At 45.7% G+C, this 25,884-nt stretch overlaps 1 protein-coding gene across 1 annotated transcript in view; it reads left to right on the top strand.

Annotated features, from left to right (window-relative positions):
* The window catches only part of LOC122799695 (ankyrin repeat and KH domain-containing protein 1-like), a gene marked incomplete in the record, with an annotated part of 3,928,199 nt that overhangs the window by 1,161,802 nt on the left and 2,740,513 nt on the right, over nt 1–25,884 (top strand). Inside the window, 1 exon segment of the mRNA XM_044068930.1 lies at nt 7,800–7,909. Coding sequence (XP_043924865.1) covers nt 7,800–7,909 — 110 coding nt within the window.

Genomic DNA, 25,884 nt, shown 5'->3' with positions numbered 1-25,884 from the left:
TTGGCTTATCCACTGCTCCCAGAGTTTTCACAAAATGCCTGGCTCTAGCTATTGCTTTTTGCGACAGAAATATTTAAATTTACCTCTGTTTAGATTGCCTTATTCAGGCAGACAGGAAAAGCTGTTACAGCACCTGACCTTTGTAAAGGACCTGCTGACCGCCCTGGTGCATACTATCAACGAAAAGAAATCAAAACTAGTCCCCACACAAAAAGTTGTATTCCTAGGAGCAAGCCTGGACACAGCATCCCAGATGTCATTCCTTACTCCAGAAAAACAAGCCTACTTGACAGGCTACTTCTGACAACTAGCCACCAGAATCCAGTTATCCGCAAGGAAAATTCTGCAAGCGCTAGGGTTCATGGTCTCCTGCATTCTACTCATTCCATATGCCAGACTGCAAATCAGGAAACTACAATGGTACCTAAAAAGCCTTTGGTGCCAACACTCTCAAAACCTGGAAACTGTCATATCATTGATGCCCTGTCTAAGGAAAGATTTTCTTTGGTGTGCAGCAGCATGCAACCACAAGAGACTTCCCTTCTCACAACCCCACACCACCCAGCTCCTCACCACAGATGCATCAGACTATGCCTGGGGTGCACACCTGGGCGGCAGGTGCATTCAGGCCATTGGAGCCCAAATCAAATACATCTGCACATCAACCAAAAAGAGATGCTAGCTGTTCAGCACATCCTGGCAGCTTTCAGACCCTACTGATTAAAATGGACAACACCACAGTGATTTTGGTTATATCCACAAGCAGGGAAGGACTCTTATCCTCTCTGCAGGCTCACCATGACCATGTGACCCATGGCCTCATTCCTGCTAGCACATTTCCTGCCAGGCTTCTTAAGCTCTCTAGCAGACAACTTGAGCAGAAACCTGCTAGACCCACACGAGTGGCAGCTAGACCACAGAACCTTCACCTTTGTAAACCAGAAATGGGGTACCTCGAAGGTAGATTTCTTTGCCTCCTGTTCCAATAATCGGCTCAGCAAATTCTGCACCAGGGAACCTCACAGCAAGGTCTGGAAAGTGGATGCTTTATCCTTCCAATGGGTAAACCTCTGTGTATTTCCCCCTCTACCACTCATTTGAAGGGTACTGTTCAAAATAAGGGAGGAAAAACCAAGGGCAATCCTGATTGCCCCACACTGGTCATGCTAGCACTGGTACCCACTGCTGCCCAGCCTGTCACCCCTGCCACCATGGCACCTACCTAAGATCCCAACATTCCTGACCCAGAAGAGTGGAGAATTCATTCATCCCCAATTGTAGACCCTCAACCTGGCAGCCTGGCTTATTCCCGGACCTCTCTCCAAGCTGCCAGCCTAAGCAAACAAGTCCTAGATGTACGTGAGGCCAGACACCCCAGCACTAGAAAATCCTATTCTGACAAGTGAAAAAGGTTTTGCCCATGGATCCAGGCTAAGGGAGCTGAAACAGCACAACCATCCCTACCTCTCATCCTGGATTACCTGTCAGACCTACTACACAAGGGTCTATCCTTCTCTTCTATTAAAATTCATGCCTCTGCCATCGATTATCATTACAGCACAGAGCCACCTGTCTTCACACCCTCTCATCAAACAGTTCTTAAGAGGGGCGAACAACTTAAGGCCACCCACAAGAGCCCCTACACCAGCTTGGGACATTAACTTTGTGTTGGAAAAGGTCACCCTATCCCCTTTGAACCTGCAGCTTCAGCAGAGTTAAAAGTTCTCTTGGAAGACAGCCTTGCTTCTGGCCGTCACTTCAGCTAGAAGAGTTTGAGCTACAGGCACTCATGGCTGTAGAGCCCTTCATCATTTTCCATGCTGACAGGGTCTCCCTCAGGACTAGCCCATCCTTCATGCCTAAAGTGGTGTCCAGTGTGGCTCTCAACCAATCCATTCATTTGCCCACCTTTTTTCCTTAACCCACAAAACAAGGAAGAATTTTGCACTCTTTAGATGTGCACAGACGCTGAGATTCTATCTGGATAGGACTAAATCTTTTAGAAAAACTGACCAGTTGCTAGTCAGCTTTGCAGCAGGGGCTGAGGGCAGGCCATATCCAAACAGTCTCCAAATGGATAGCACACTGCATCCATTTCTGCTACAAATAGCATGGGAAACAGACCCCAAAATGGGTCAGGACGCATTCCACCAGGGCAGCCTCCACCTCTACAGCTTTTCTCAGGGGTGTCCCCACCAGGGACACCTTGGAGACTGCAACATGGAGTTCTGTTCATAACTTCACCAAGCATTACCACCTGCCTATCCTCTCCAAATCCATGGCAGGCTTTGCCACTGCAGTCTTGCAGGGCATCCTAGCCAGCCCCAGTCTTCTTGACTGCCTCCACCCTTTTCTCAGGTTTCGCAGCCCCTGATGCCCGCTACTTTAGAGTTGCAGGCCGCTACTGACTCCCACGTGGAGTCTGCCATGCCGCTGGATACTCAAGGTATTGGAGCTACGGACGCTAATACCTCAGATGGGTCCGGAGCCGCTGAACAGGTACCGGCTTCTGAGGGTGTATTCAGACAAACATCTTTACATTAAAACAACTTCAGCTTCAAAGACAAAGGCTAAAGCACCTTCTAAAGCAAACAAACGAACTCAAGAGCAATGTGGACAGGCCTCTATGCCCAAAAAACAGATGCTCAAAATGACTGAAGACTTGATTATCTTGATCAGGGGTTCCCATCCCCCTCCTAAGAGGCCTAGGCAAGACACCGACTATGAATCTTCAGATCAGGTTTCTATTTCTTCTGATTCCTCTCCTGATCAGGGATATTCTCTTCCCCCCATGAGGATTCTGATGCTGAAGAATCTATTCCTTCAGCATCTCCTCCTGGGACTATTCCTTTGGGGAAACATTGCATGCCATGAGGGAGCATTTCCACTGGGAGAGAGCCAAGATTTTTCAGAATCTAAAGAGGCTCGGGGATTTTCTTTTACTACCTCAGCACAGGCCACTAGCCATTCCACCTGTGTTAGACAATGTAGATGCGTTTTCGGAGTCTAGTCTGACTCCTGACTGCTTACCCACAGCCCCTCTTAAGCCTGACCGATATTACAGGGTTCCTGACTCTCACAAATTTATTTTTAAAAACCCTACTGCTGACCCAGAAACTATTTCACAGGGTCCAAAGGGAGTTGAGGCTTCCATGGCAAAAAAACAACCCCTCTCATAGATTCAAGGGCACTGGATAGATGGGGAAAAAAGGTTTACACATCTGCAACTTTGGCTGTAAGGGCTTTAAACTGTCAATTTCATATGCTTAACTATCAGCAACATATCATGGGATTGTTTAAACAGAAAATGTTGTTAAATACTGAATGTGCAGAAAACAAGGAAATGCAGGATTTGTTGTATGCAGCAGAACAAGTTGGAAAACATACTTTGCAATGTGGTTTTGATTATTTGGAGGCATCCTGCAGGGCCGCAGCTACGGGCTCTGTAATTAGGAGGCATGCTTGGTTAAAGGAACAAAATCTGCCTGATCATGTTAAAGTTAAATTACTAGATGCACCTTTACAGCATGATACTTTGTTTGGTGTTAAGGCAGAAGAGGTGTTAAAGAAAATGGAGGACAAAGCTAAGTCAATGCAAACTCTCAAAGATTTTTTACAAGTACAGCCACCAAGGTTTAGTAGACACTGGGTTACAAAAAATTGGTCCTTTACTGTGTCAGACAGACCTCCAAAGGGGCAGACCCAGATGCCCTAGGGACAGATCCCTGGCGCAAGGTTCTTACAGACCCAAGCAATAGGATGCTTCTACCTCCAAAGCTGGAGAAGATAGCATACAAACATACAGAAAACAGTCTCAATGACTTCCTCCTGCCTGCACCAAGCACTTAACTTTTGGCAGCACCCTTAAGGGGAAAATTAGCACTTTTTGCTCAAAATTGGCACATCATAACCCAGGATAAGTGGGTTCTAAACAGTGTCACAAGGCTACAAGTTCCATTTCCATACTCTGCCAAAGGCAAATGGCTGGCCAGATCTGCCAAAAAATCAATGGGCAGAGGCACAAAAACAAGTCTCATCCCTCGTGGATATGGGGGCCATTCAACAAGTACCAAAGCAAGAGCAGCGACAAGGATTTTACTCGACTGTTCTTGGTACCCAGAAAGGACAAGGCCTGGAGGCCGATACTGGACCGATCTATTCTGAACACTTTCCTGGATATTCCAAAATTCAAAATGTTGACCTTGCAACAGCTTATGCCCATGCTGGGCAAGAATGCTTGGCTTGTGACTTTGGACCTAAAAGAGGCATACCTGCATGTTCCAATCAGACAACCATGCAGAAGATACCTCAGATTCAAGGCAGGTTCAGTGCATTACCAATTCTCTACACTGCCCTTTGGCTTATCTACTGCACCCAGGGTCTTTACAAAGTGCCTGGCACCAGTAATTGCATTCTGCAGACAGAGGAATACAAATATACCCTTACTTTGACGACTGTCTCATTCTAGCAGAGAACAAGGACATTCTTCAACATCTGGCGTTCTTGAAAAGACTTCTAACATGCCTCGGGTACACAGTCAACAAAAAGAAATCAAAACTAGTACCCTCACAAGAGATTACATTCCTGGGTGCAAGCTTGAATACAACTGCCCAGATGGCTTATCTCATGCCAGACAAAGGCAACTGACTACCTATTTCAAAATGTTGGCAACAAAGGCCCAGTTATCTGCAAGAAAAATTCTGCAGGCTTTGGGCTTCATGGCATCCTGCATCCTACTAATTCCATATGCAAGACTGCATATGAGGAAACTTCAATGGTACCTAAAAAGTGTTTGGACTCAACATTCACACAGCCTGTAAACAGTCATTACTATCATCCCCTGCCTGCAACAGGAGTTTTGATGGTGAGCAAAGGCTTGTCACCAGAACAAGGGACAGCCATTCACATTACTGCCAGACAGGCACTAACAACGGATGCATCAGACTATACCTGGGGAGCCCACATGGCAGGAAGAGGCATTCAGGGCACATGGTCCTCGAACCGAATGCATCTTCATATCAATCAGAGATGTTAGTTGTGCAAAATGCCCTGACAGCCTTCAAGGACCAACTTCATCCGAAACAACTACTGATAGACAACACCACGGTCCTGTGGTATATAAACAAGCAGGGGGGCACACATTCTTACCCCCTTTGTAGACCAGCCATGACTTTGTGGGACACAGCTTTGACTTACAAGTATATCTGCAGGCACAATTCCTGCCAGGAAAGGAAAATACTCTGGCAAACGAACTAAGCAGAAACCTCATGGATCCCCACGAGTGGAAGCTGGATCTACAAGTCTTCATCATGATAACAAGGAAATGGGGATGCCCGGACATAGATCTGTTTGCCTCCCCTCTCAATTCCCAACTGAAAAGATTCTGCACAAGGACTTATCACAGACAGGCAAGGAAAGTGGATGCCCTATCAGTATATGCCTTTCCTCCACTGCCTCTATTCCCCAAGGTGCTCCTAAAGGTCAGACAGGAGAAGCCAAAGATGATGCTGATTGCCCCAGACTGGCCATGCCAGTACTGGTATCCAATACTAAGGAACTTAACTGTATACCCAGCTTGGGCCTTACCTCATATACCTCTACTACTGTCCCAGCAAAACAATCAGATCATGCACAGCCAACTCAGGGCATGAAACTTGGCAGCATGGCGGATAATGTAGTCGTACAAAAAACGCCTCTCAGTAAAGCTGTGATTGATGTCATTCTGGAAGCCAGAAGGCTTAGCACTAGAAAGTTTTATGCTGGAAAATGGAAGAGATTCTGTCCCTGGAACCAGGCACAAGGAACCGATACAGTGGTACCAAATATTCCTCAGATTTTGCAATACTTAACTGAGATGCTGGGCCAAAGGCCCATCCTTTTCATCAATTAAAATTCATGCCTCTGCCATTTCGGCTAATTATAATACAGAGCCACCACTTTTTTCTCATCCTTTAGGCAGTACCTCAGAGGAGCCAAAAATTTAAGGCCCCCACGGAGATTACCAATACCTGCATGAGCCCTCAACTATGTCTTGGAAAAATTCACCCTACCTCCTTCTGAGCCAGAGGCTACTGCTGACATGAAGTTTTTAAATTGGAAAACAGCGCTGCTCTTAGCAATTATTTCTGCAAGACGAGTTTCAGAGCTACAGGCACTCATGGCTGTGGAACTTTTAATTTTTCATCCAGACAGGGTCTCACTGAGGACAAACTCAACATTTATGCCTAAAGTCGTGTCCAGTGTGGCATTTAACCAAGCCAGGGAATTGTTATGGCTAGGCTTGTATAGGCCCTAGGGCCGATAGCCTAGTACCAACCTATGAACCTATGAAACCTATGAACCGTCCATCTGCCTACATTTTGCCCAAATCCACAGAACAAGGGGGAGAGAATTTTGCATTCTTTGGACATACACAGACAGCTTAGATTCTACATGGACAGAACCAAAGCTTTCAAGAAGACAGAGCAATTACTAGTGACATATGCTGCAGGATCACAAGGAAAGCCTATCTCAAAGCAGACTATTTCTAAGTGGTTATGACACTGCATTCGTTTCTGCTACTTGCACCATGGCAAGCCAGTGCCTAAGGGAATTAGGCCTCATTCCACCAGAGCTGCAGCCACCTCAGCAGCCTTTCTCAGGGGAGTACCACCCAGAGACATTTTAGAGGCGGCTACTTGAGTTCAGTGCACACCTTCACAAAGCACCATCGTCTGCCACTCTACTCTAAATCCAGGGCAGGCTTTGCCACTGCAGTTCTGCAGGGCCTCTTAGCTGCTCCTACTGCTGTCTAGTACTAGCCCCTCAACCATAGCTTTGGAACTCTACCCAAATGTAATGACTGCAACAGTGAAACATGAAGAACATAGTATAGTTGTGTACACTTACCATAAATGTAGATGTTCGAGTGTATTCACTGTTGCAGTCCAGGTTACCCACCCACCTTCCCCCTTTCTTCTTTTGGACCTCACCTTTCCTTCTCTGATTTATGCTACCTATGTGGTGTATTTACTTATAGATGAAGGTAAAATTTATATTGGTGTATTTATGTAAAGTTTGGCTACCCTTTTTGGGGCACCTGACATCTGGGGCAAGAAAAACTGAAGAAAATGGCGTTGGCTACTTATTTTAATACCCCTGATGACCTGATGTCAGGGAGGGGGAGACAGCAGCCGACGCAGGACTCAAGACTTTGGAATTCAGGCCGCTGAGGGCAACCTGCCAGCAGGATTACCCTAATGTAAAGACTGCAACAGTGAATACACTCTTACATCTACATTTATGGTAAGTGTACACAACTGTACTTTGCACAGCAGTGGTAGTGTCAGTACACTTGTATTCTTGGTCCTTCTGTTTCCTGGAAGTCCTCTGGTCTTTCATTAACATCACAGCATTTTGTGTACATTCATAAAGTGCAAATCTAATATTATGGTAGAAATAAGACTAAGCTAGATGAAGAGGTGTTAAAGCCAGCTCTGAGTTCACCTTGGACAAAACGATGGTAGGAGGAATCATCCCGAATTGACACTCACTTGTCAATGGAAGCCTTCATTATGCTGTTATATAACACAGCCATTGATTCAGATTCCTTTGATTGTTGCTAGGAACAGGTTTGCTGGATAAAGTTAATATGAAGTCCAGGCATGTGACCTGGCAGCTGAATTGTATCACTTGATAATTTCCTAGGGCATGCTTAAAATGGTTTTCATTATGTTGTAGCTCTTGTTTCATAGTTGTCCTGTTATCTAGATACACTGTGTAACGTGTTTTAAACTAGATGTTTCTAAATCTCCTTTCAGGGGCAAATGTTCATGCCACTACTGCTACGGGTGACACTGCATTAACGTATGCCTGTGAGAATGGCCACACAGATGTTGCAGATGTGCTGCTGCAAGCAGGAGCAGATTTGGTAAGAGCAAGATATTTCTGAAGATTTGTATTTTCTTATGTATGTAGAGACACTAGATTGTGTACACACTTTTTGTTAAATACATATGCAGTTTTTAGAATTGGATATTTTTGTTCATGAGTAACTGTTGTTTGTAGAAATTGAGCTGTGACTGGCCTTTCATTTCCAGCAGAACTAACTGTTTAGTAATAGAGTTGCCAGTTGACACTGGCCTAATAATAATTCCCATTATTTCCAAGCTGCTTTGATCATCTGTCGTTAGGATTGGGGTGTTTTGCTTTACACTCAGCTACGCTCTTCCAGCTAATTAGTTGCTGTTATGAACTGGATGGGTATTTTGGCTCATTTGCAAGTGGTGTGGTAGAGTTGGTGTTAACTTCAGAAGAGTAGTTTGCATTTTAAAATGACATCTGACAGCATTAACCAATGTTAAAGCGTGTGTGTTTTTAGGGTGATAGAAGGGCGAGACAGTTTAGAAAGAGTTGTGATGGGAGTTTGAGGTAGGATGATTTTAGAAACCTTGAACAGGGTTAGGGCTTTGAGTGGTCAGAGTAAACCGATTATTTTAATCCTTATTCTTTGTGAGGAGACTCTGTGGATGCTCCAGTTGCAAATGCCTGGTGAAATACATGCTCACTGCTTGGTCTAATACAGAACAAGGACATCCTTGGACATAGATGCTATACTGTTACTTATATTGTTGCAAGACTCCTTCCTCAGATGCACACTGTGTGCGTCTTCTGCTTGGAACCTCACCCACCTGCAGTATGTCATGGCTTTAGCCACAGAGCTTTAGTAGAAAGAAAAAAAATAAACTTATCTTAAAATGTTTACTTTCAACTGCCTTCAATGAGGCCATATATGCTGGAAAAGTAAAACTGACATTTTATCGCCTTCCTCCTCCTCCTTCGTCTGGGAAGGCCAAGAAAAGAATCATGTCTGTGCCATCTTCTCCACTGGCAACTGTCAAAGTGAAAACTTTGCCAAAATGTTTTCTCTGTTCCAACAGATGTTGATGTGGTGTTTGCATTGACACTCTCCATTGCTCCTAAACCTTTGCTAAGGGTTTCGGTGCAGATTCAGACTGCTGGCTTGGTTCCAAAGAGCCACACTCCGAGCACTGCTACGGTGCCCACTAATTTGGAGCAGAGTATTTCTACTTGGCAAACACCTGGGTGGCAATATTCCCCATCTAATGAGCCCTTTTCTGGGGAATTACCTGAAGTCTTTTTGCATAGACCCAAGTCTTTGTGTCCTCTATCTGTTCCACCAAAAGCCTCAGAGACTGATGTGGACAGATTTGTAGAGAAAATTTTATGGGAAAGAGGAATTTCAGGCACTCCCTCGACTCTGTACCTCTTCAGGTGCCGACATTTTCACCCCTTTGACTAGTCCTCTCTCAACCTCCTCTGAGGCCTTGGAGATTTCCGCATAAAGTTATCTGGTGTCAGCTGCATGGGCTCAGACAGTCTTACTTTGGCATCAATTCAAGTTCTGAGTTTGGCTGTCAGATCTGGAGATGACCTAGGACTGTACCTACTCTGTTAGCTCCAAGGGTCGAGTAGACTCCAGTTTGTTTTTTTTTTTTTTTTGGGGAGCTGTTCCTGCACCTAGGGGTTTGGTTAGGGTTAGTTTGGCACAGTCTTCTGTCTTGGAGGTGGAGTCATCATGGGGGTGGGGGGGTTGGAGTGACCACGGTGCCAAGGCAGTCTTTGTTCTGTGCTCCCTTCCCTCTTTGGCGGGGTCAGCCTTCGAGGCTATGGAGAGGGCCTTGATTCCTTCAGCCACTCATTTGACCCCTTCTTCCTCAGTTATCCAACCTGCTCCTCCACTGGGACAACGGGTGCTAAAACCCAAAGAGATTCAGATTCTGTTTTCAGAAATCTCAACAGACCATTCCCCTGATAAGCTCCCTCTGAAGAAAAGATGCAAGAGGAAGCACTTAGATTTCCCGGAGGAATTCATCACGGAAGAACTGATTTTTGAAGAGGAAGGGTCCCCCACATCACCCCCTGATGTTTCCTTTGGAGACATCCTGGAAATTTTGAAACAGAGGGGTGATTGGAAGTCCTAAAACCCTACCCTGAGCAATTGGTATACCTGCAGGCTTTTCATGCTCGCATGTCTACCTCTTGAATGACTCTGCCTGTTGCTAAACTTTATCCTGTTGATTGCTCAGCGGACATGGAAGGTGCCCAAAGTCCATTGAGCCTATCCCTAGGAGGCCAGACAAAATTTTATTCCTTCTTGAAGATGAACAATTTTGAGCAAAAGGGTAACAGTAGATGCCATGGTTGTAGCTGTGGCCACGAAAAAGGAACTGGCTGAGGAAAGTTCCTCTGTCCATCCACCCAGCAAAGTTTAGGATGTTGGATAGGTTTGGCAAGTGGATTTACGCAGCATTGACCTTCACATTGCGGTCTTTGAATTTTCCTGGTGCATTTCACTAGGCTTCAAAGAGATCTGATCAAGGAGCTATTGGATACCCTGGCAGGAGATGTTTCTGAGGAGGTAAAAGGTAAAGTTGCATCTTGGTTAGCCACCATGGAGTCTTTATAATTCATCCATGAGGCTCTTTGCACATGCAGCCAAAGGGACCACCAGAGCTGTGGGTTCATGCGAAACAATAAGGAGACACTCTTGGTTGCAATTTTGTGACTGCAGAGTTTTTTTTAAGTCTTTATTCATTAATATTCCTTTTGACGGATTGGCCTTATTTCGCCCAAAGGATCGAGAAACATTATCCAGGTGTGAGAAAAATGGAAAGACCCTTTATGATCTAGGTATACATTATTCTGCTCCTCAAAGACCCTTTTTCAAGAATCGGAAAGAGGGTGGAAAAATGTGGTTCAAAAAATCCAGAGGGCCTTTTCAAGGCACATGTGGTGAAAGTTCCCCTAGGAGCAGCGGGTGGAACTCTAATGGAAGAGTCTGCCTAAGCAGCAGAGGTGGCCCCCAAAATCAGTTTCAGAGATTTTTTCCAGAAAACCTTAGCATTCCTGAATGGTGGCCCGATTGCCTTCCTCTGGAGGCAGTTGGGAAATGCTTATCCCTGCACCTAAACTCTTGGCTAAAAATCACCTCAGATACTTTGGTGCGGAGGGTTATATCCAGAGGCTGTGTCTTACCCCCTTTTTCTTCCACCTCCCATTTCCAAATTGAACCCCCAGTGTTCCAACCAGTCAGTGAACCAGCAGTCATAGAGAATCATGTACTGCTAGAAAAGAGTTGTACAAGAAGTCCCAGCAGACCAGTTAGTCTGGAACTTCAGATTCTGTTTAGTGCCAGAAAGACGTGACTGGAGACTTATTTTGGATCTCAGCTTATTGAACAGATCTGTTAGACAAACAAGGATATTCGTGTTTCACTGTTGCAGTCATCACATTTGGGCTATCCCTGACAGGGTAGCCCTTGGCCGGCCCGAATACCAGAGGCTTAGTATTTCTGCGTCGGTTGCTGTCGCTTCAGGACTGACGTCAGGTCATCAGTAGTATAAAGTAAGGCAGCCAATGCCATTACACCAGCCTTTCTTGCCAAGGAGCCCGAAGCAGAAGCAGTTTGCACGAGTACCAGTCGGCTGCTACCTGAGTTTCGTCTTCTGAAATAAAGCTGAAGTTTTCTAAAGTTAAGTACCCCGTTGGGGATCCTTTTTTCTTGCTCTAACTGGAGTCAGAAAGTTAATAGTCTTGCCTGTGGAAAGCAAGTACCACACAGAGACTTGCATTCTTACTGCTTAGGCCCAGACCACGACGTTGCTAGTCACTTTTGTGCTTTAACACCAGAACTGTACGTCGTCTGGCCCTTATTTTAGCTAGGTATTTTTGTTTACAGTCCTCAAATTCCGATATGACTTTGGTAAGCCATCTGACAGCAGATGATCTGAAAAAACAAAAGGATAAAGACTGACCACACAGGTCTAAACCTACTGATGACGCTCCCCTTAGGCTAGTCCTCAGTTCCCCGATCCTCATTGAGGCACGTTCGCAGCCCCTGATGCTTGCTTCTCTGGATTTGCAGGCTGCTACCAAGACCCTTTAGGAGTCCTGTATGCCGCAAAACTCTTCGACTAAGGATCTTGAGGTTGTTTCTACCTTGGATGGGTCTGGAGCCACTGAGCAGGCACAAGCTTCCGAGGAAATACTTTGCACTACCGATTCTCGACACAAACCGTCAACTTCTTTCGCATCTACTGTTCTTTCGAAAACTAACGAGATGTTCTTTGTGTTTCACTGTTGCAGTCGTCACACTTGGGTTATCTGCCTGTAGGTAGCCCTCAGTCTGCCCGAATGCCAGAGACTTAGTATTACTGCATCGGTTGCTGTTGCTCCAGGACTGACGTCCGGTCGTCAGGGGGTATAAAAACAGGCAGCTGACGCCATTACATCAGTGTTTCTTGCCGAGGAGCCCGAAGCAGTTAGCACAGCTCAGTTTTCGTTTCCGAATTGAATCATCCTGAAGTCTTCTAAAGCGAAGTACCCTGTTGGGGATCCTTTTTTTCTTGCTCTAACCAGTGTCAGAAAAAGTTAACAATTGTCTTGCCTGTGGAAAGCAAATACCACACCAAAATTTCCATTCTCACTGCGTCACCTGTTTAGACCCAGACCACGACGTACCTCTGTCTATTTTGTGCTTTGTTCAATGCCAGAACTATTAGTCGTCAGGCCCTTATTGTCACTAAATACTTTCTCTCTCTCTCTTCGTATTCCGAAAAGGCTTTGGTAAGCCATCTGACTACCGATCTTCCAAAAAAAACTTATGGATAAAAGGCACAGACTGCACAGGTTCAAAACTGCAAACGATGCTTCCGTTAAACTAGTCGCCAGTTCGCCGGTACTCAGGTGCTTTCACAGCCCCTGATGCTTGCTTCGATGGATTCGTAGGATGCTGCAGAGACCCGTTTGGAGTCCGGTATGCCGCAAGATTCTTCTTTGACTACGGAACCTGCAGATTTCTCTACCTTGGATGGGTCCGGAGTTGCTTTGCAGGCACCAGACACAAATCTACAACAACTTTCGTGTCTTCAGTTCTGTCTAAAGCTACCAAGTTTCCAAGGCCAAGAGTAAGAGCTACGCCTAAAAAGACTACCCAAACTCAAGCACCTGCTTCCTTGCCACAACATCAAATGCGTAAAATGGCAGAAGACCTGATTATGCTGATTAGGGGAAGCCAGCCTTCCCCTTCTGAGAGAGAGACCTGTCCCCAGCAGCTTTAACAGACCAAGAGTCCGACTCTGAGGTATCTGAATATGAAGATATGCCTTTATCTTCTTATGAGGATTTTGATGCAGAAGAATCCATTCCTTCTGCTTCTCCTCCAGAGGATATTTCTTTTGGCGAAACCCTTCATATTTTAAGAGAGCATTTCCACTGGGAATGTCAAGACTATCCTCGGTGCAAAAAGAGACTGGGAATTTTTAGATTTGCCACAACATAGACATTTACCAATACCCCCAGTTCTGTATGTTGTGGATGATGTCTTTATGGAATCCAGTCCAACTCCTGATACTTTACCCTCTGCTCCTAGGATACCAGACAGGTACTACAGAGTTCCTGACTCTAATTCATTTTCTAAAATCCTACTGCTGACCTAGAGGCCTAAAGGTATAAAAGCAACTGCAGTTAAAATCCCACCCCTTTTGACCGGGATTCCAGAGCTTTAGACAGATGGGATAAATAAGTATACACCTCTGCAACCCTTTTCATTAGGGCATTCAGTTGCCAGTTTCACATGCTGAAGTACCAGCAACATATGGAACTTGTTGAGCAAAAACTAGCTACTTGTACAGACTGTGCAGAAAATAAAGAATTACAAGAGCTTGTGCATTCTGCAAGCCAAGTCAGCAAGCATACTTTGCAATGTGGCCTTGACGCCCTTGAAGCATTTTGCAGGGAAGCAGTCACTGGTTCTGTACTGAGAAAACATGCTTGGCTTAAGTAGCAGAACTTGCCAGACCATGTCAAATCGAAATTATTAGACGCTCCTCTGAACAAGGATAATCTGTTTGACACCAAAGCAGAGAGGTTCTAAAAAAGATGGGGGGGGGGGGGGAGCTAAGTCTATGCAGACAAAGATTTTTTGCAAGTACAGCCTCCAAGATTCAGTAGACATTGCCTCTCAAAGCATTGGTCCTTTCCAGCCCCCTCAAGGCCATCTCAAACTACACCCAGGGGAAACGGACCCCCCAGACTACAGTCTCCGGGTATTCAGAGATCTAAGTAATGGAGTGCCTCCACTTCAAAAACAGGGAGTACTAAGCCACCCCCTTACGGAAAGAATTCACAATGACTTCTCACATACTCCTCACCTCTGCCCAACTGCTCGTGCCTCTAGGAGGAAAACTTGCCCATCATGCAAAAAACTGGACTTCCATCACCAAACACCAATGGGTCATCAACATTGTATCCCAGGGGGTACAAATTGTACGTCCACACTCTGCTAACCACAAAAGGTTCCCAGACCTTCCTCCAAACCAGTGGGCAGAGGCACAAAACCAAGTTCAAGCCCTGCTCTCCATAAGGATAATTCAACCTGTTCCTACAGAACAGATGGGTCAAGGGGTTCTATTCCAGACTTTTCCTGATACCCAGAAAAGAGGGCACTTGACACACAATCCTAGATCTTTCCATTCTAAACCCCTTCCTGGTGGTACCAAAATTCAGAATGCTCACTCTTCAGCAGCTTCTTCCTATGCTGGCCAAAGATGCCTGGCTAGCCACCCTAGACCTAAAAGAAGCCTATCTGCACATTCCTGTCAGGGACTCATGCAGGAAATACTTACACTTCAGGGCAGGATCTAGGCGTTTAGTTCTCTGCACTTCCCTTTGGCTTACCACTGTTCCCAGAGTATTCACAAAATGCCTGGCTCCAGCAATTGCCTACTGCAGACCGAGGAAAAAATTCATATTTACCCGTACATGGACTGCCTGATTCAGGCAGTCAGGAAATGCTGTTGCAGCATCTGACATTTGTAAAGAACCTTCTAACAGCCCTGGGGTACACTATCAACGAAAAGAAATCAAAACTTGTCCCCAGTCAAAAGATTGTATTCCTGGGAGCAAGCTTGGACACAGCATCCCAGATGGCATTTCTTACTCCAGAAAAACAAGCCCGACAGGCTACTTCACTCAAATGGCCACCAGAACCCAGCTATCTGCAAGGAAAATCTTGCAGGCCCTAGGGTTCATGATCTCTTGCATCCCACTAATTCCATATGCCAGACTGCATATGAGGAAACTTGAGTGGTACTTAAAAAGTCTTTGGTGCCAACCTTCTCAGGACCTGGAAACAGTCATTCCTATCATACCCTAAGGACAGAGTTTCTTTGGTGGGCCAGCCTCATGCAACCACAAGTGGCTTCCCTTTACTCAACCCCACGCCGCCCAGGCCCTAACCATGGACGCATCAGACTGTGTCTGGGGGCACACCTGGACGAGAAGTGCATTCAGGGCCACTGGAGCCCAAGTCAAATTCGTCTGCACATCATCCAAAAAGAGATGCTAGCTGTTCAGCACACAAACAGCTTTCAGATCCCTACTCTCACCAGGACCCCTGCTAATAACAGATAACACCATAGTTACGTTGAACAAGTATGTTCGTGTTTCACTGTTGCAGTCATTACAATTGGGTTATCCTGCTGGCAGGCTACCCGCAGTTGGCCTGAGCTCCAAAGTCTAGGTCCGGCTTCAGTTGCTGTCGCCTCCGTCCTGACGTCAGTGTGCCAGGGGTATAAAAGATGCAGCCGACGCCATTTTCTTCAGTCTTTCTTGCCGCACGGTGCCCGAAGCAAAAGCAGTTCGCAAGTGCTGGTCGGCCAACTCCTGAGATTTTCAGATTCAAATTTCAGATCCGAAGTAGTCTTTTAAAGCTAAGTACCCCGTTGGGAAAACTTTTTTCTTTCTCCAGACAGATGTCAGAAAAAGTTAATTGTATTTCTTGTGGGAAGTAAATACCTCATAAGGATTTTCATTCTTACTGTATTCTTTGCCTAGGCCCTGACCACGATGTTGCTCGTTGTCGGTTTTGTGCTAAATTTAACCAACACACTATTAAGTGTCTGTACGATTTTGCATTTCATTACTTTGGCAGAAGATTCAATTATATAATGCCGTTGGAACAGCCAACTACCGGAATTTGGTTCTCAGTGAGGTGCTTTCGCAGCCCCTGACGCCCACTACTTCAGAGCCACAGGCTGCTTCCAAATCCCACGTGGAGCCGACTAGGCCGCTGGAAACTCTAGGTATTGGACACTCAGAAACTATTCCCTCAGATGGGTCTGGAGCCGCTGAGCAGGCATCTGCTTCTGTGGCTGTTTTCAGGCCTACACAGTTGTATGTAAAACCAACTTCAGCTTCAAAGGCAAAGACTAAAGCAGCTCTAAAGACAAAGAAACAAGTACAGCATTCTCCTGGACAGGCCTCCATGCCTAAAAAACAGATGCTTAAAATGGCTGAAGACCTAATTACTTTGATCAGGGGTTCCCATCCTCCTCCTGATAAGAGGCCTAGGCAAGAGATAGAATATGAATCTTTAGATCAGGTTTCCATTTCCTCTGATTCCTCTTCTGAACAGGAATATTCTCTTCCTCCCTATGAGGGTTCTGATGCTGAAGAAGCTATCCCTTAAGCCTCTCCTCCTGAGGATTAGTCTTTTGGGGAGACCCTGCATACTATGAGGGAGCATTTCCACAGAGAGCCAAGATTACTCAGAATCCAAGAAAAGGCTCAAATACTTCTATTACCTCAGCACAGGCCCCTTGCTATTCCTCCTGTTTTAGACATTGTAGATGTATTTTCAGAGTCCGTTCTGTCTCCTGATTCTTTACCACCAGCTCCTGTTAAGCCAGACAGATACTACAGGGTTTCCTGATTCACATAAATTTCTTTACAAAAACTCTGCTGCTGACCCAGAAACTATCTCTCAGGGTCCCAAAGGGGTCACTGCTTCCACTGCAAAAAAAAACCCTATCCCCTCTGATAGGGATTCACGGGTCCTGGACAGATGGGGGAAAAAGATTTATACTTCTGCTACCTTGGCTGTAAGAGCTTTAAATCGTCAGTTTCATATGCTTAAATATCAGCAATATCTTATGTCACTGCTTAAACAGAAAATGTTGACAAATTCAGAATGTGCAGAAAACAGAGAGATGTAGGATTTATTGCATGCAGCTGAACAAGTGGGAAAGCATACTTTGCAATGTGGTTTTGATTCTCTAGAGGCTTCCTGCAGGGCGGCTGTTACAGGTTCTGTCATTAGGAGGCATGCTTGGTTAAAAGAATAGAATCTGCCCAATCATGTTAAAGCAAAACTATTAGATGCTCCATTACAGCATATGATACCTTGTTCGGTGTTAAAGTAGAAGAGGTGTTGAAGAAAATTGAGGACAAAACTAAATCTATGCGAACAGTCAAGGATTTCTTACAGGTACAGCCTCCCAGATTTAGCAGGAACTGGCTTGCAAAAAATTGGTCCTTTCCAGTGTCAGACAGGCCACAAAGAGGCAGCTACAGACACCCCAGAGGCAGATCATAGCCCCAAGGCTCATACAGGCCTAAACAATGGGGTGCTTCTACCTTCAAAAGCGGAGAGGAAAAATCACAGCCATACAGCAAACAGTCTCAATGACTTCCCCTGCCAGCACCAAGCACTTATCTTCTTGCAGCTCCTTTGGGGGGAAAACTAGCACTTTTTTCACAAAATTGGCACATGATCACCCAGGACAAATGGGTCTTAAACATCGTATCACAAGGCTACAGGTTCCACTTTCACACCCTGCCAAGGCCAAATGGTATGCTAGACCTGCCACGCAATCAGTGGGCAGAGGCACAAAAAAAAGTTTCATCCCTCATGGACATGAGAGCCATTCAGCAAGTACCACAGCAAGAGCAGGGACTAGGATTTTACTCAAGGCTATTCTTGGTGCCCAGAAAGGACAAAGCCTGGAGACCAATACTGGACCTGTCTATCCTAAACACATTCTTGGATATTCCAAAATTCAAAATATTAATTCTGCAGCAGCTTCTGCCCATGCTGGGCAAGAAGGCTTGGATTGTGACTTTAGACCTAAAAGAGGCATACCTGCATGTCCCAATCAGACAATCATGCAGAAGATACCTCATATTTATAGCTGGCTCAATGCACTACCAATTCTCTGCACTGCCCTTTGGCTTATCTACTGCGCCCAGGATCTTCACAAAATGCCTGGCACCAGTAATTGCATTTTGCAGACAGAGGAATACAGATGTATCCTTATTTGGACGACTGCATTATGCAGGCAGAGAACAAGGACATTCTACTACAGCATCTGGCATTTATAAAAAGATTACTAACCAGTCTAGGGTATACAGTAAACGAAAATAAATCAAAACTCGTACCCTCTCAAGAGAGAATATTCCTGGATGCAAGCTTAAATACAACTGCCCATATGGCTTATCTCATGCCAGACAGACAACGGACTACTTATTTCAAAATGTTGGCAACAAAGACCCAGTTATCCGCAAGAAAAATTCTGCAGGCTTTGGGCTTCATGGCATCCTGCTAATTCCATATGCAAGACTGTATATGAAGAAACTTCAATGGTATCTAAAAAGTGTTTGGACTCAACATTGCCACAGCCTGGAAACAATAATTACACTCATTCCCTGCCTGCAACTGGAGTTTCGATGGTGGGCAAAAGCCCGTCACCACAACACGGGACAGCCATTCACCTTACCCACAGCCAGGCAGACATTGACAACAGATGCATCAGATTATGCCTGGGGGGCCCATATGGCAGGAAGATGTATTCAGGGCACATGGTCCGCAAGTCAAATGCATCTACATATCATTCAAAAAGAGATGCTAGCTGTTCAGAATGCCCTGATAGCCTTCAAGGATCAACTTCATCCAGGACAACTACTGATCAAGACTGACAATACTACAGTCATGTGGTACATAAGCAGGGGGGCACGCATTCCTACCCCCTCTGCAGACTAGCCATGAACTTCTGGGACACAGCATTGACTTACCGAGTACATCTGCAAGCACAATTCCTGCCAGGAAGGTTAATTACTCTGGCAGACTAACTAAGCAGAAACCTAATGGATCCCCAAGTCTTCAGCATAACAAGGAATTGGGATGCCCGGTCATAGACCTATTTGCCTCCCCTCACAACTGCTAACTACAGAGATTCTGCATAAGGACTTATCACAAGCAAGTATGGAAAGTGGTTGCTGTATCTTTCAGCTGGAAAAACCTAACAGTATATGCTTTTCCTCCTCTGCCTCTCTTCCCCAAGGTACTCAAGGTCAGACAAGAGAAGCCAAAAATGATACTGATTGCCCCAGACTGTCCCCGCCAGCACTGGTACCCAGTCCTAAAGAGCTTGTCTCAATGCCCAGCTTGGACATTACCTCAAATTCCTCACTTATTGACCCAACAATAGTCAGATAATGCACAGCCAACTCAGGACCTTAAACCTGGCAGCATGGCAGATAATGTAGCCATTCAAGACTCACCTCTTTCTAAAGCAGTGATGGATGTTATTTTGGAGGCCAGGAGGCCTAACACCAGAAAATCTTGTGCAGAAAAATGGAAGAGATTCTGTGCTTGGAACCAGGCACAAGGTATTGACACGATTGTTCCAAATATTCCTCATATTTTTGCAGTGCTTAACTGAGATGCTGGATAAAGGCCTTTCCCTTTTCATCAATTAAAATTCATTCTTCTGCCATTTCAGCTCATTACAATACAGAACCACCTATTTTTTCTCATCCATTACTAAGGCAGTACCTCCGAGGGGCCAAAAACATAAGACCTCCAAGGAAAGCACCAATACCTGCATGGGACCTCAACTATGTCTTGGAGAAACTCACACTGCCTCCGTTTGAGCCAGCCTCTGTAGCTGATATAAAATTCTTATCCTGGAAAACAGCTCTGCTCTTAGCAATAACCTCCGCTAGACGAGTCTGAGTTAGACACTCATGGCTGTGGAACCTTTTATTTTCCATCCTGACAGGGTTTCTCTGAGGACAAAAACCCTACATTTATGTCTAAGGTAGTGTCCAGTGTGGCCCTTAACGAAATAATTAATTTGCCTACCTTTTACCCAAACCCACAGAATAAGGGTGAGAGACTTCTGCATTCTTTGGACATTCGCAGGCAGCTACGCTTCTACTTGGACAGAACCAAAGCTTTCAGAATGACTGAACAACTTCTAGTGGCATATGCTGCAGGATCACAAGGAAATTCCATTTCAAAGCAGACTATTTCAAAGTGGATTGGCCACTGCATTTGTTTCTGTTATTCACAGCATGGCAAATCAGTGCCTAAGGGCATTAGGCCACATTAAACCAGAGCAGCAGCCACTTCAGCAGCCTTCCTCAGAGGAGTACCAACCAAAGACATCTTAGAGGCTGCAACTTGGAGTTCAGTGCATACTTTTACTAAGCACGGTCACTTACCTCTCTACTCTGAATCCATGGCAGGCTTTGCCACTGCAGTTCTGCAGGGCCTGATAGCCTCTCCTAATCCTATTTAGCACCAGCCTCCCAACCTTAGCTTTGGGATTTAACCCAATTGTAATGACTGCAACAGCGAAACACGAACATGGTACAGTTGTGTACTTACCATAAATGTAGATGTTAGTGTATTCACTGTTGCAGTCCAGGTTACCCTCCCACCACCCCCCTTTTCCTTGCTGGGACTTATTTGTACTGCTCTATTCTATACAACCTATGTGGTGTATTTGCTTGTAGATGAAGGAAAAGTTGTTTTTTGTGTATGCCTGCTTATTGGCATAATTTAGCCTACCATTTTAGGGGCACCTGACATCTGGGGCAAGAAAAACTGAAGAAAATGGCATCGGCTGCATCTTTTATACCCCTGGTGCACTGACGTCAGGGAGGAGGGGACAGCAACTGACACCGGACCTAGACTTTGGAACTCGGGCCGACTGCGGGTAGCCTGCCAGCAGGATAACCCAATTGTAATGACTGCAACAGTGAATACACTCTAACATCTACATTTATGATAGGTACACAACTGTACTTTGTGGTACATCAACAAGCAGGGAGGAACCCATTCTTAACCACTCTGCAGGCTAGCCATGGCCCTGTGAAACATGGCCTTGACATACAGGTCCATCTGCAAGCTCAGTTCCTGCCGGGCAAACAAAACTCACTGGCAGACTTAAGTAGAAATCTCCTAGACCCACATGAGTGGCAATTAGAGCCCAGCACTTTCAGCCTTCTGATCCAGAAATGGACCACCACAGCGGTGGACCTCTTTGCCTCCCCCTGAAATCACCAGCTCAGCAAATTCTGCCCCAGGAACCTCCCAGCAGGGCCTGGAAAGTGGCTGCCCTATCCTTCCAGTGGGTAAACCTCTCAATGTGTACATTCCCACTCTGCCCCTTCTCTCAAGAATATTGCTCAAGATAAGACAGGACAGACCAAGGACTATCCTGATTGCCCCGGACTGGCAGTGCCAGCACTGGGACCAATACTGCGCACCCTGTCACTGGTGCCACCCTGGCACCTACCCCACAACCCGACCCTCCTCACTCAGCAGGGGGGACAGATCTTGAATTTGCAACTGCAAACCCTGAATCTTGCAGTCTGGCTTATTCCTTGTATTCTCCCTCAGTGACCAGCCTAAGCAAGCAGGTACTGGATGTCATTTTGGAAGCCAGAATACCCAGTACAAGGAAATTCTATGCTGCTAAGTGGAAAAGGTATTGCTCCTGGATTCAGTCTAAAGGTGAGTACACAGCACTAACCTCCCTACCTCTAATCCTGGATTAGTTAGCAGATCTGTTCCACAGAGACCTATCCTTCTCCATTAAGATCCATGTCTTCCATCTCGGCTCATTACAACACTGAGCCACCTCTCCTCAAACAGTTCCTGAGAGGGGCATGCAACTTGAGACAACCAAGGAGAGCACCCACCCCTCCTGCTTGGGACCTTAACTTTGTACTGGAAAAGCTCATGCTACCCCCCTTTGAGCCTGCAGCGTCAGCAGAGTTAAAATTCCTCTCTTGTAAAACAGCCTTGCTTCTGACCATCACTTCAGTTAGAAGAGTGTCTGAGCTTACAAGCACTTATGGCTGTGAAACCCTTCATTATTTTTCATGCTGACAGGGTCTCCCTCAGGATTAATCCTTCCTTCCTTTATGCCTAAAGTGGTGTCCAGCGTAGCTCTCAACCAATCTATCCATTTGCCAACATTCTTTCCTAATTCTCAAAATAAAGGAGAAAGGATCCTGCACTCCTTGGATGTGCACAGACCGCTCAGATTCTACCTGGATAGGACTAAGCCCTTCAGGAAATCTGACTAGTTACTATGTTTTGCACCTGGGGCAGAGGGCAAGGCCATTTCAAAACAGTTTCCAAATGGATAGCACACTGTATTAATTTCTGCTACAAACTCCATGGGAAACCAACACCTCAGAGGGTCAACACACTCCACTAAGGCAATTTCTACCTCTACAGCATTCCTCAGGGGAGTCCCTACGAGGGACATTTTGGAAGCTGCTACCTGGAGTTCTGTACCGACATTCACCGAGCATTACCACCTGCCTATAGTTTCAAAATCCAAAGTGGGTTTTGCAACAGGAGTCCTGCAGGGCATACTAGCCAGCCCAAACTCTCTTCTAGACTGTCTCCACCCTTTCTTCAGTTTTGGGAATTAACCCAAGTACGATGACCAACAGTGAAACACGAAGAACATAGTACAGTTGTGTACATTTAGCATAAGTGTAGATGTCTGAGTGTATTCGCTGTTGCAGTCCTGGATGTCTTTCAAGGATGCATCTGCAGTCATAACATATGGGTTGTCCTGCCTCAGGCAGCCCTTCGGTCGGCCGGATTCCAAAGTCTGGGTCTGGCCTCTGCTGATGTCGCACTTCCCCCGACGTCAGAGCTTCTGGGGTATAAAGGCATCAGCCGACGCCATTTTCCCCAGTCTTTCTTGCCGCGTGGTGCCTGAAGCAGAAGCTGTTCGCAAGTGCAGGTCGGTCAGATCCAGAGAATTCAGCTACCGAAAACTTCTAAAAAAGCTAAGTACCCCATTGGGGACTTTTTCTTGCCTCAGCCGATGTCAAAGTAAATAATTGTTTAACTTGTGGGAAACAAATACCTCATAAGGATTTCCATTCTTACTGCCTTCCTTGCTTAGGCCCAGACCACGACGTATCAGCTTGTTTAGCCTGTGCCTCCGTCAACCGACGGACTCTTAGACGTCGGTCGGAGTTTGCAGAAGAGTTTTTTGGATCCGCTTTTGCATATAAAATGCCGTCTGAGACTCTGACTACACATTTAGCCAAAAAACGCAAGGAAAAGTACCGACACTCGTGGCCCGCACTTTCGGCTGAAACCACGGTTAGGCCTACCAGGAGTGTCTCGGTTTTGGCTGAAACAGAGTCCTCGGTTCTTACTTCTACCGAAATCATACCTCCGACAACCGAGGCCAGAGATGCCCTGACTGAGTCTGCTTCAGAAATCCCTACCGAAGAAGCAAGCGCACAAGAATTGTCCGACACCCTTCCATTGGACATTTCCACTCCTGCACGTGGGGCAGCTAGGCCCCCTGCTTCTATGTCTATTAAGGCCTTCTCCAGGGCTAAAGCAGCTAAAATTTCAAAAGCTTTACCTGCAAAAACTACTTCTCAGAGGCCTTCCTCAAGTTCACAAATTCTCAGCCTTGCTGAGGACCTTATATCTTTGTTTAGAGGTTCCCAACCTCACCCAGACAGGGCCTCCCACCCTCCTCCTGACAATAGGCCTAGGACTGAACCCCCGAACCTCTCTCCTCTGATTACTCCTTGGATGGATCAGATTTATCAGACCATCAAGAAGGGGCATATTCGCCATATGAGGATTCAGATGCATAAGACTCTATTCCTTCTGCCTCCCCTCCAGAAGAATTTTCCTTTGGGGAGACTTTACACTCAATGAGGGAACACTTTCAATGGCAGGGTCAGGATTTCTCTGATTCTAGAAAAAGACTAAGGACATTTTTACATTTGCCCCAGCATAGTCCTTTAGCCATACCACCTGTGCTTACTGTAGTTGATGATGCATATAATGATGTCAGTTCTGCCCCTGATTCTCTTCCACCGACCCCGGCAAAACCTGACAGATATTACAGGGTCCCGGATTCTCACTTCCACTTGTATAAAGCCCATGCTGCAGACCCAGAAACTCTCTCAGAGCCCAAAAGGTGTTGCAGCTACCACTGCCAAAAAAACTCTTCCCTCTGAAAGATAGTCAAGAGCATTAGAGAGATGGGGAAAAAAGGTTTATACATCTGCTACTCTTTCTGCCAGGGCATTAAACTGTCAATTCCATATGATACAGTATCAGGAATATTTGTTAGATCAGCTGAATGAAAAGCTTTCTTCTCCTGAACCTTTAGACCGCAAGTCCCTTCAGGATTTGGTACAAAACTCTCAGCAGGTCAGTAATCATTTCTTAAAATGTGGCTATGATTCACTAGAGGCTTCATTTAGATCAGCTATGACTGGGGCAGTAATTCGAAGGCATGCCTGGCTAAAAGAGCAATCCTTGCCAGACCATGTCAAGGCTAAACTTCTAGATGCTCCAATGGAGAAACAAAGTTTATTTGGCTCCCCTGCACAGGAGATTCTAAGGAAAGTGGAAGAAAAAGCAAAATCTGTGCAAACAGTAAAGGATTTTCTGCAGGTTCAACCTCAGAGGTTCAGCAGAAACTGGCCTTCAAAGAATTGGTCCTTTCCAGACACCTCCAGAGCACAGAGGGGCAGGAATAGACGCCCAAGAGGCAGAGGTCAATCAAAGGGTGCATACAGGGGTCGTCAGTGGCAGCCTGCCAACCAGAGGAGTAGTGCCACAACTGCAACTACAACCACTTCCACAGGACAAACACAATGACTTGACTCTGATTCCGCCTACCAGGGAACAACTGGAAGCACCCTTGGGCGGAAAGCTGGCTTTATTCTCGAAAAACTGGCATTGCATTACAAAAGACACATGGACATTGCAAACAATAGACAAAGGCTACAGGTTTCACTTCCACACTTTATCAAGAAGGAGCGGAATGCCAAACCTCCCACCAAACCAGAAGCCAGAGGCTTTAAGACAAATCAACAATTTACTCCAGATGAAAGCAATAGAAAGGGTACCATCTATGGAACAAGGCCAAGGATTTTACTCCAGACTATTCCTTGTACCAAGAAAAGAAACCCAATGGAGGCCTATTCTCGACTTGTCCACACTAAACACATATTTCATTGTGCCAAAATTCAAAATGCTGACCCTACAGCAACTTCTTCCCATGTTGGGCAAGGAGTCTTGGCTGGTGACTCTAGATCTCAAGGAGGCATACCTGCACGTCCCTATACGACCAGATTGCAGAAGACACCTCAGATTTCTTGCAGGATCAGAGCATTATCAATTCTCAGCATTGCCCTTTGGCTTATCTACTGCACCCAGAGTATTCACGAAATGCCTGGCATCAGTAATTGCACTTTGCAGGCTTCGGGGAATTCAAATCTACCCATACCTGGACGACTGCCTAATACAAGCGGACAACAAGGCAAAACTAATAAAGGATTTGGCCTATGTCATACACCTGTTACAGGCTTTGGGATACACAGTCAACATCCAGAAGTCAAGACGAGTGCCATCCCAAAGGATAACATTTTTGGGTGTGGATCTGGACACAATAACTCAGATGGCTTTTCTCACAGAAGAAAAACAAAAGCAACTCCCAGTCTACTTCATGGCTTTGACAAGACAAGCTCAGCTTACTGCAAGGAAAGTCCTGCAGGCCCTGGGTTACATGGCATCCTGCATAATCTTGATCCCGCATGCCAGGCTACATATGAGAAAATTACAATGGTACCTAGGGAATGTATGGTCTCAACACAGTCACAATCTAGAAACCATGATACCAATCATTCCATGCCTGAAAAAGGAATTTCTGTGGTGGGCTCAGGCCTGCTAGTCCAGCAGAGGGTTGC

The sequence above is a fragment of the Protopterus annectens genome, chromosome 4.part0 (genome assembly GCF_019279795.1).
Source record: "Protopterus annectens isolate FY-2018-M chromosome 4.part0, PAN1.0, whole genome shotgun sequence".
In the NCBI taxonomy this organism is placed as follows: Eukaryota; Metazoa; Chordata; order Ceratodontiformes; family Protopteridae; genus Protopterus; species Protopterus annectens.
Note: the sequence above shows the minus strand (reverse complement) of the source record. Positions and strands in the feature narration are given on the sequence as shown.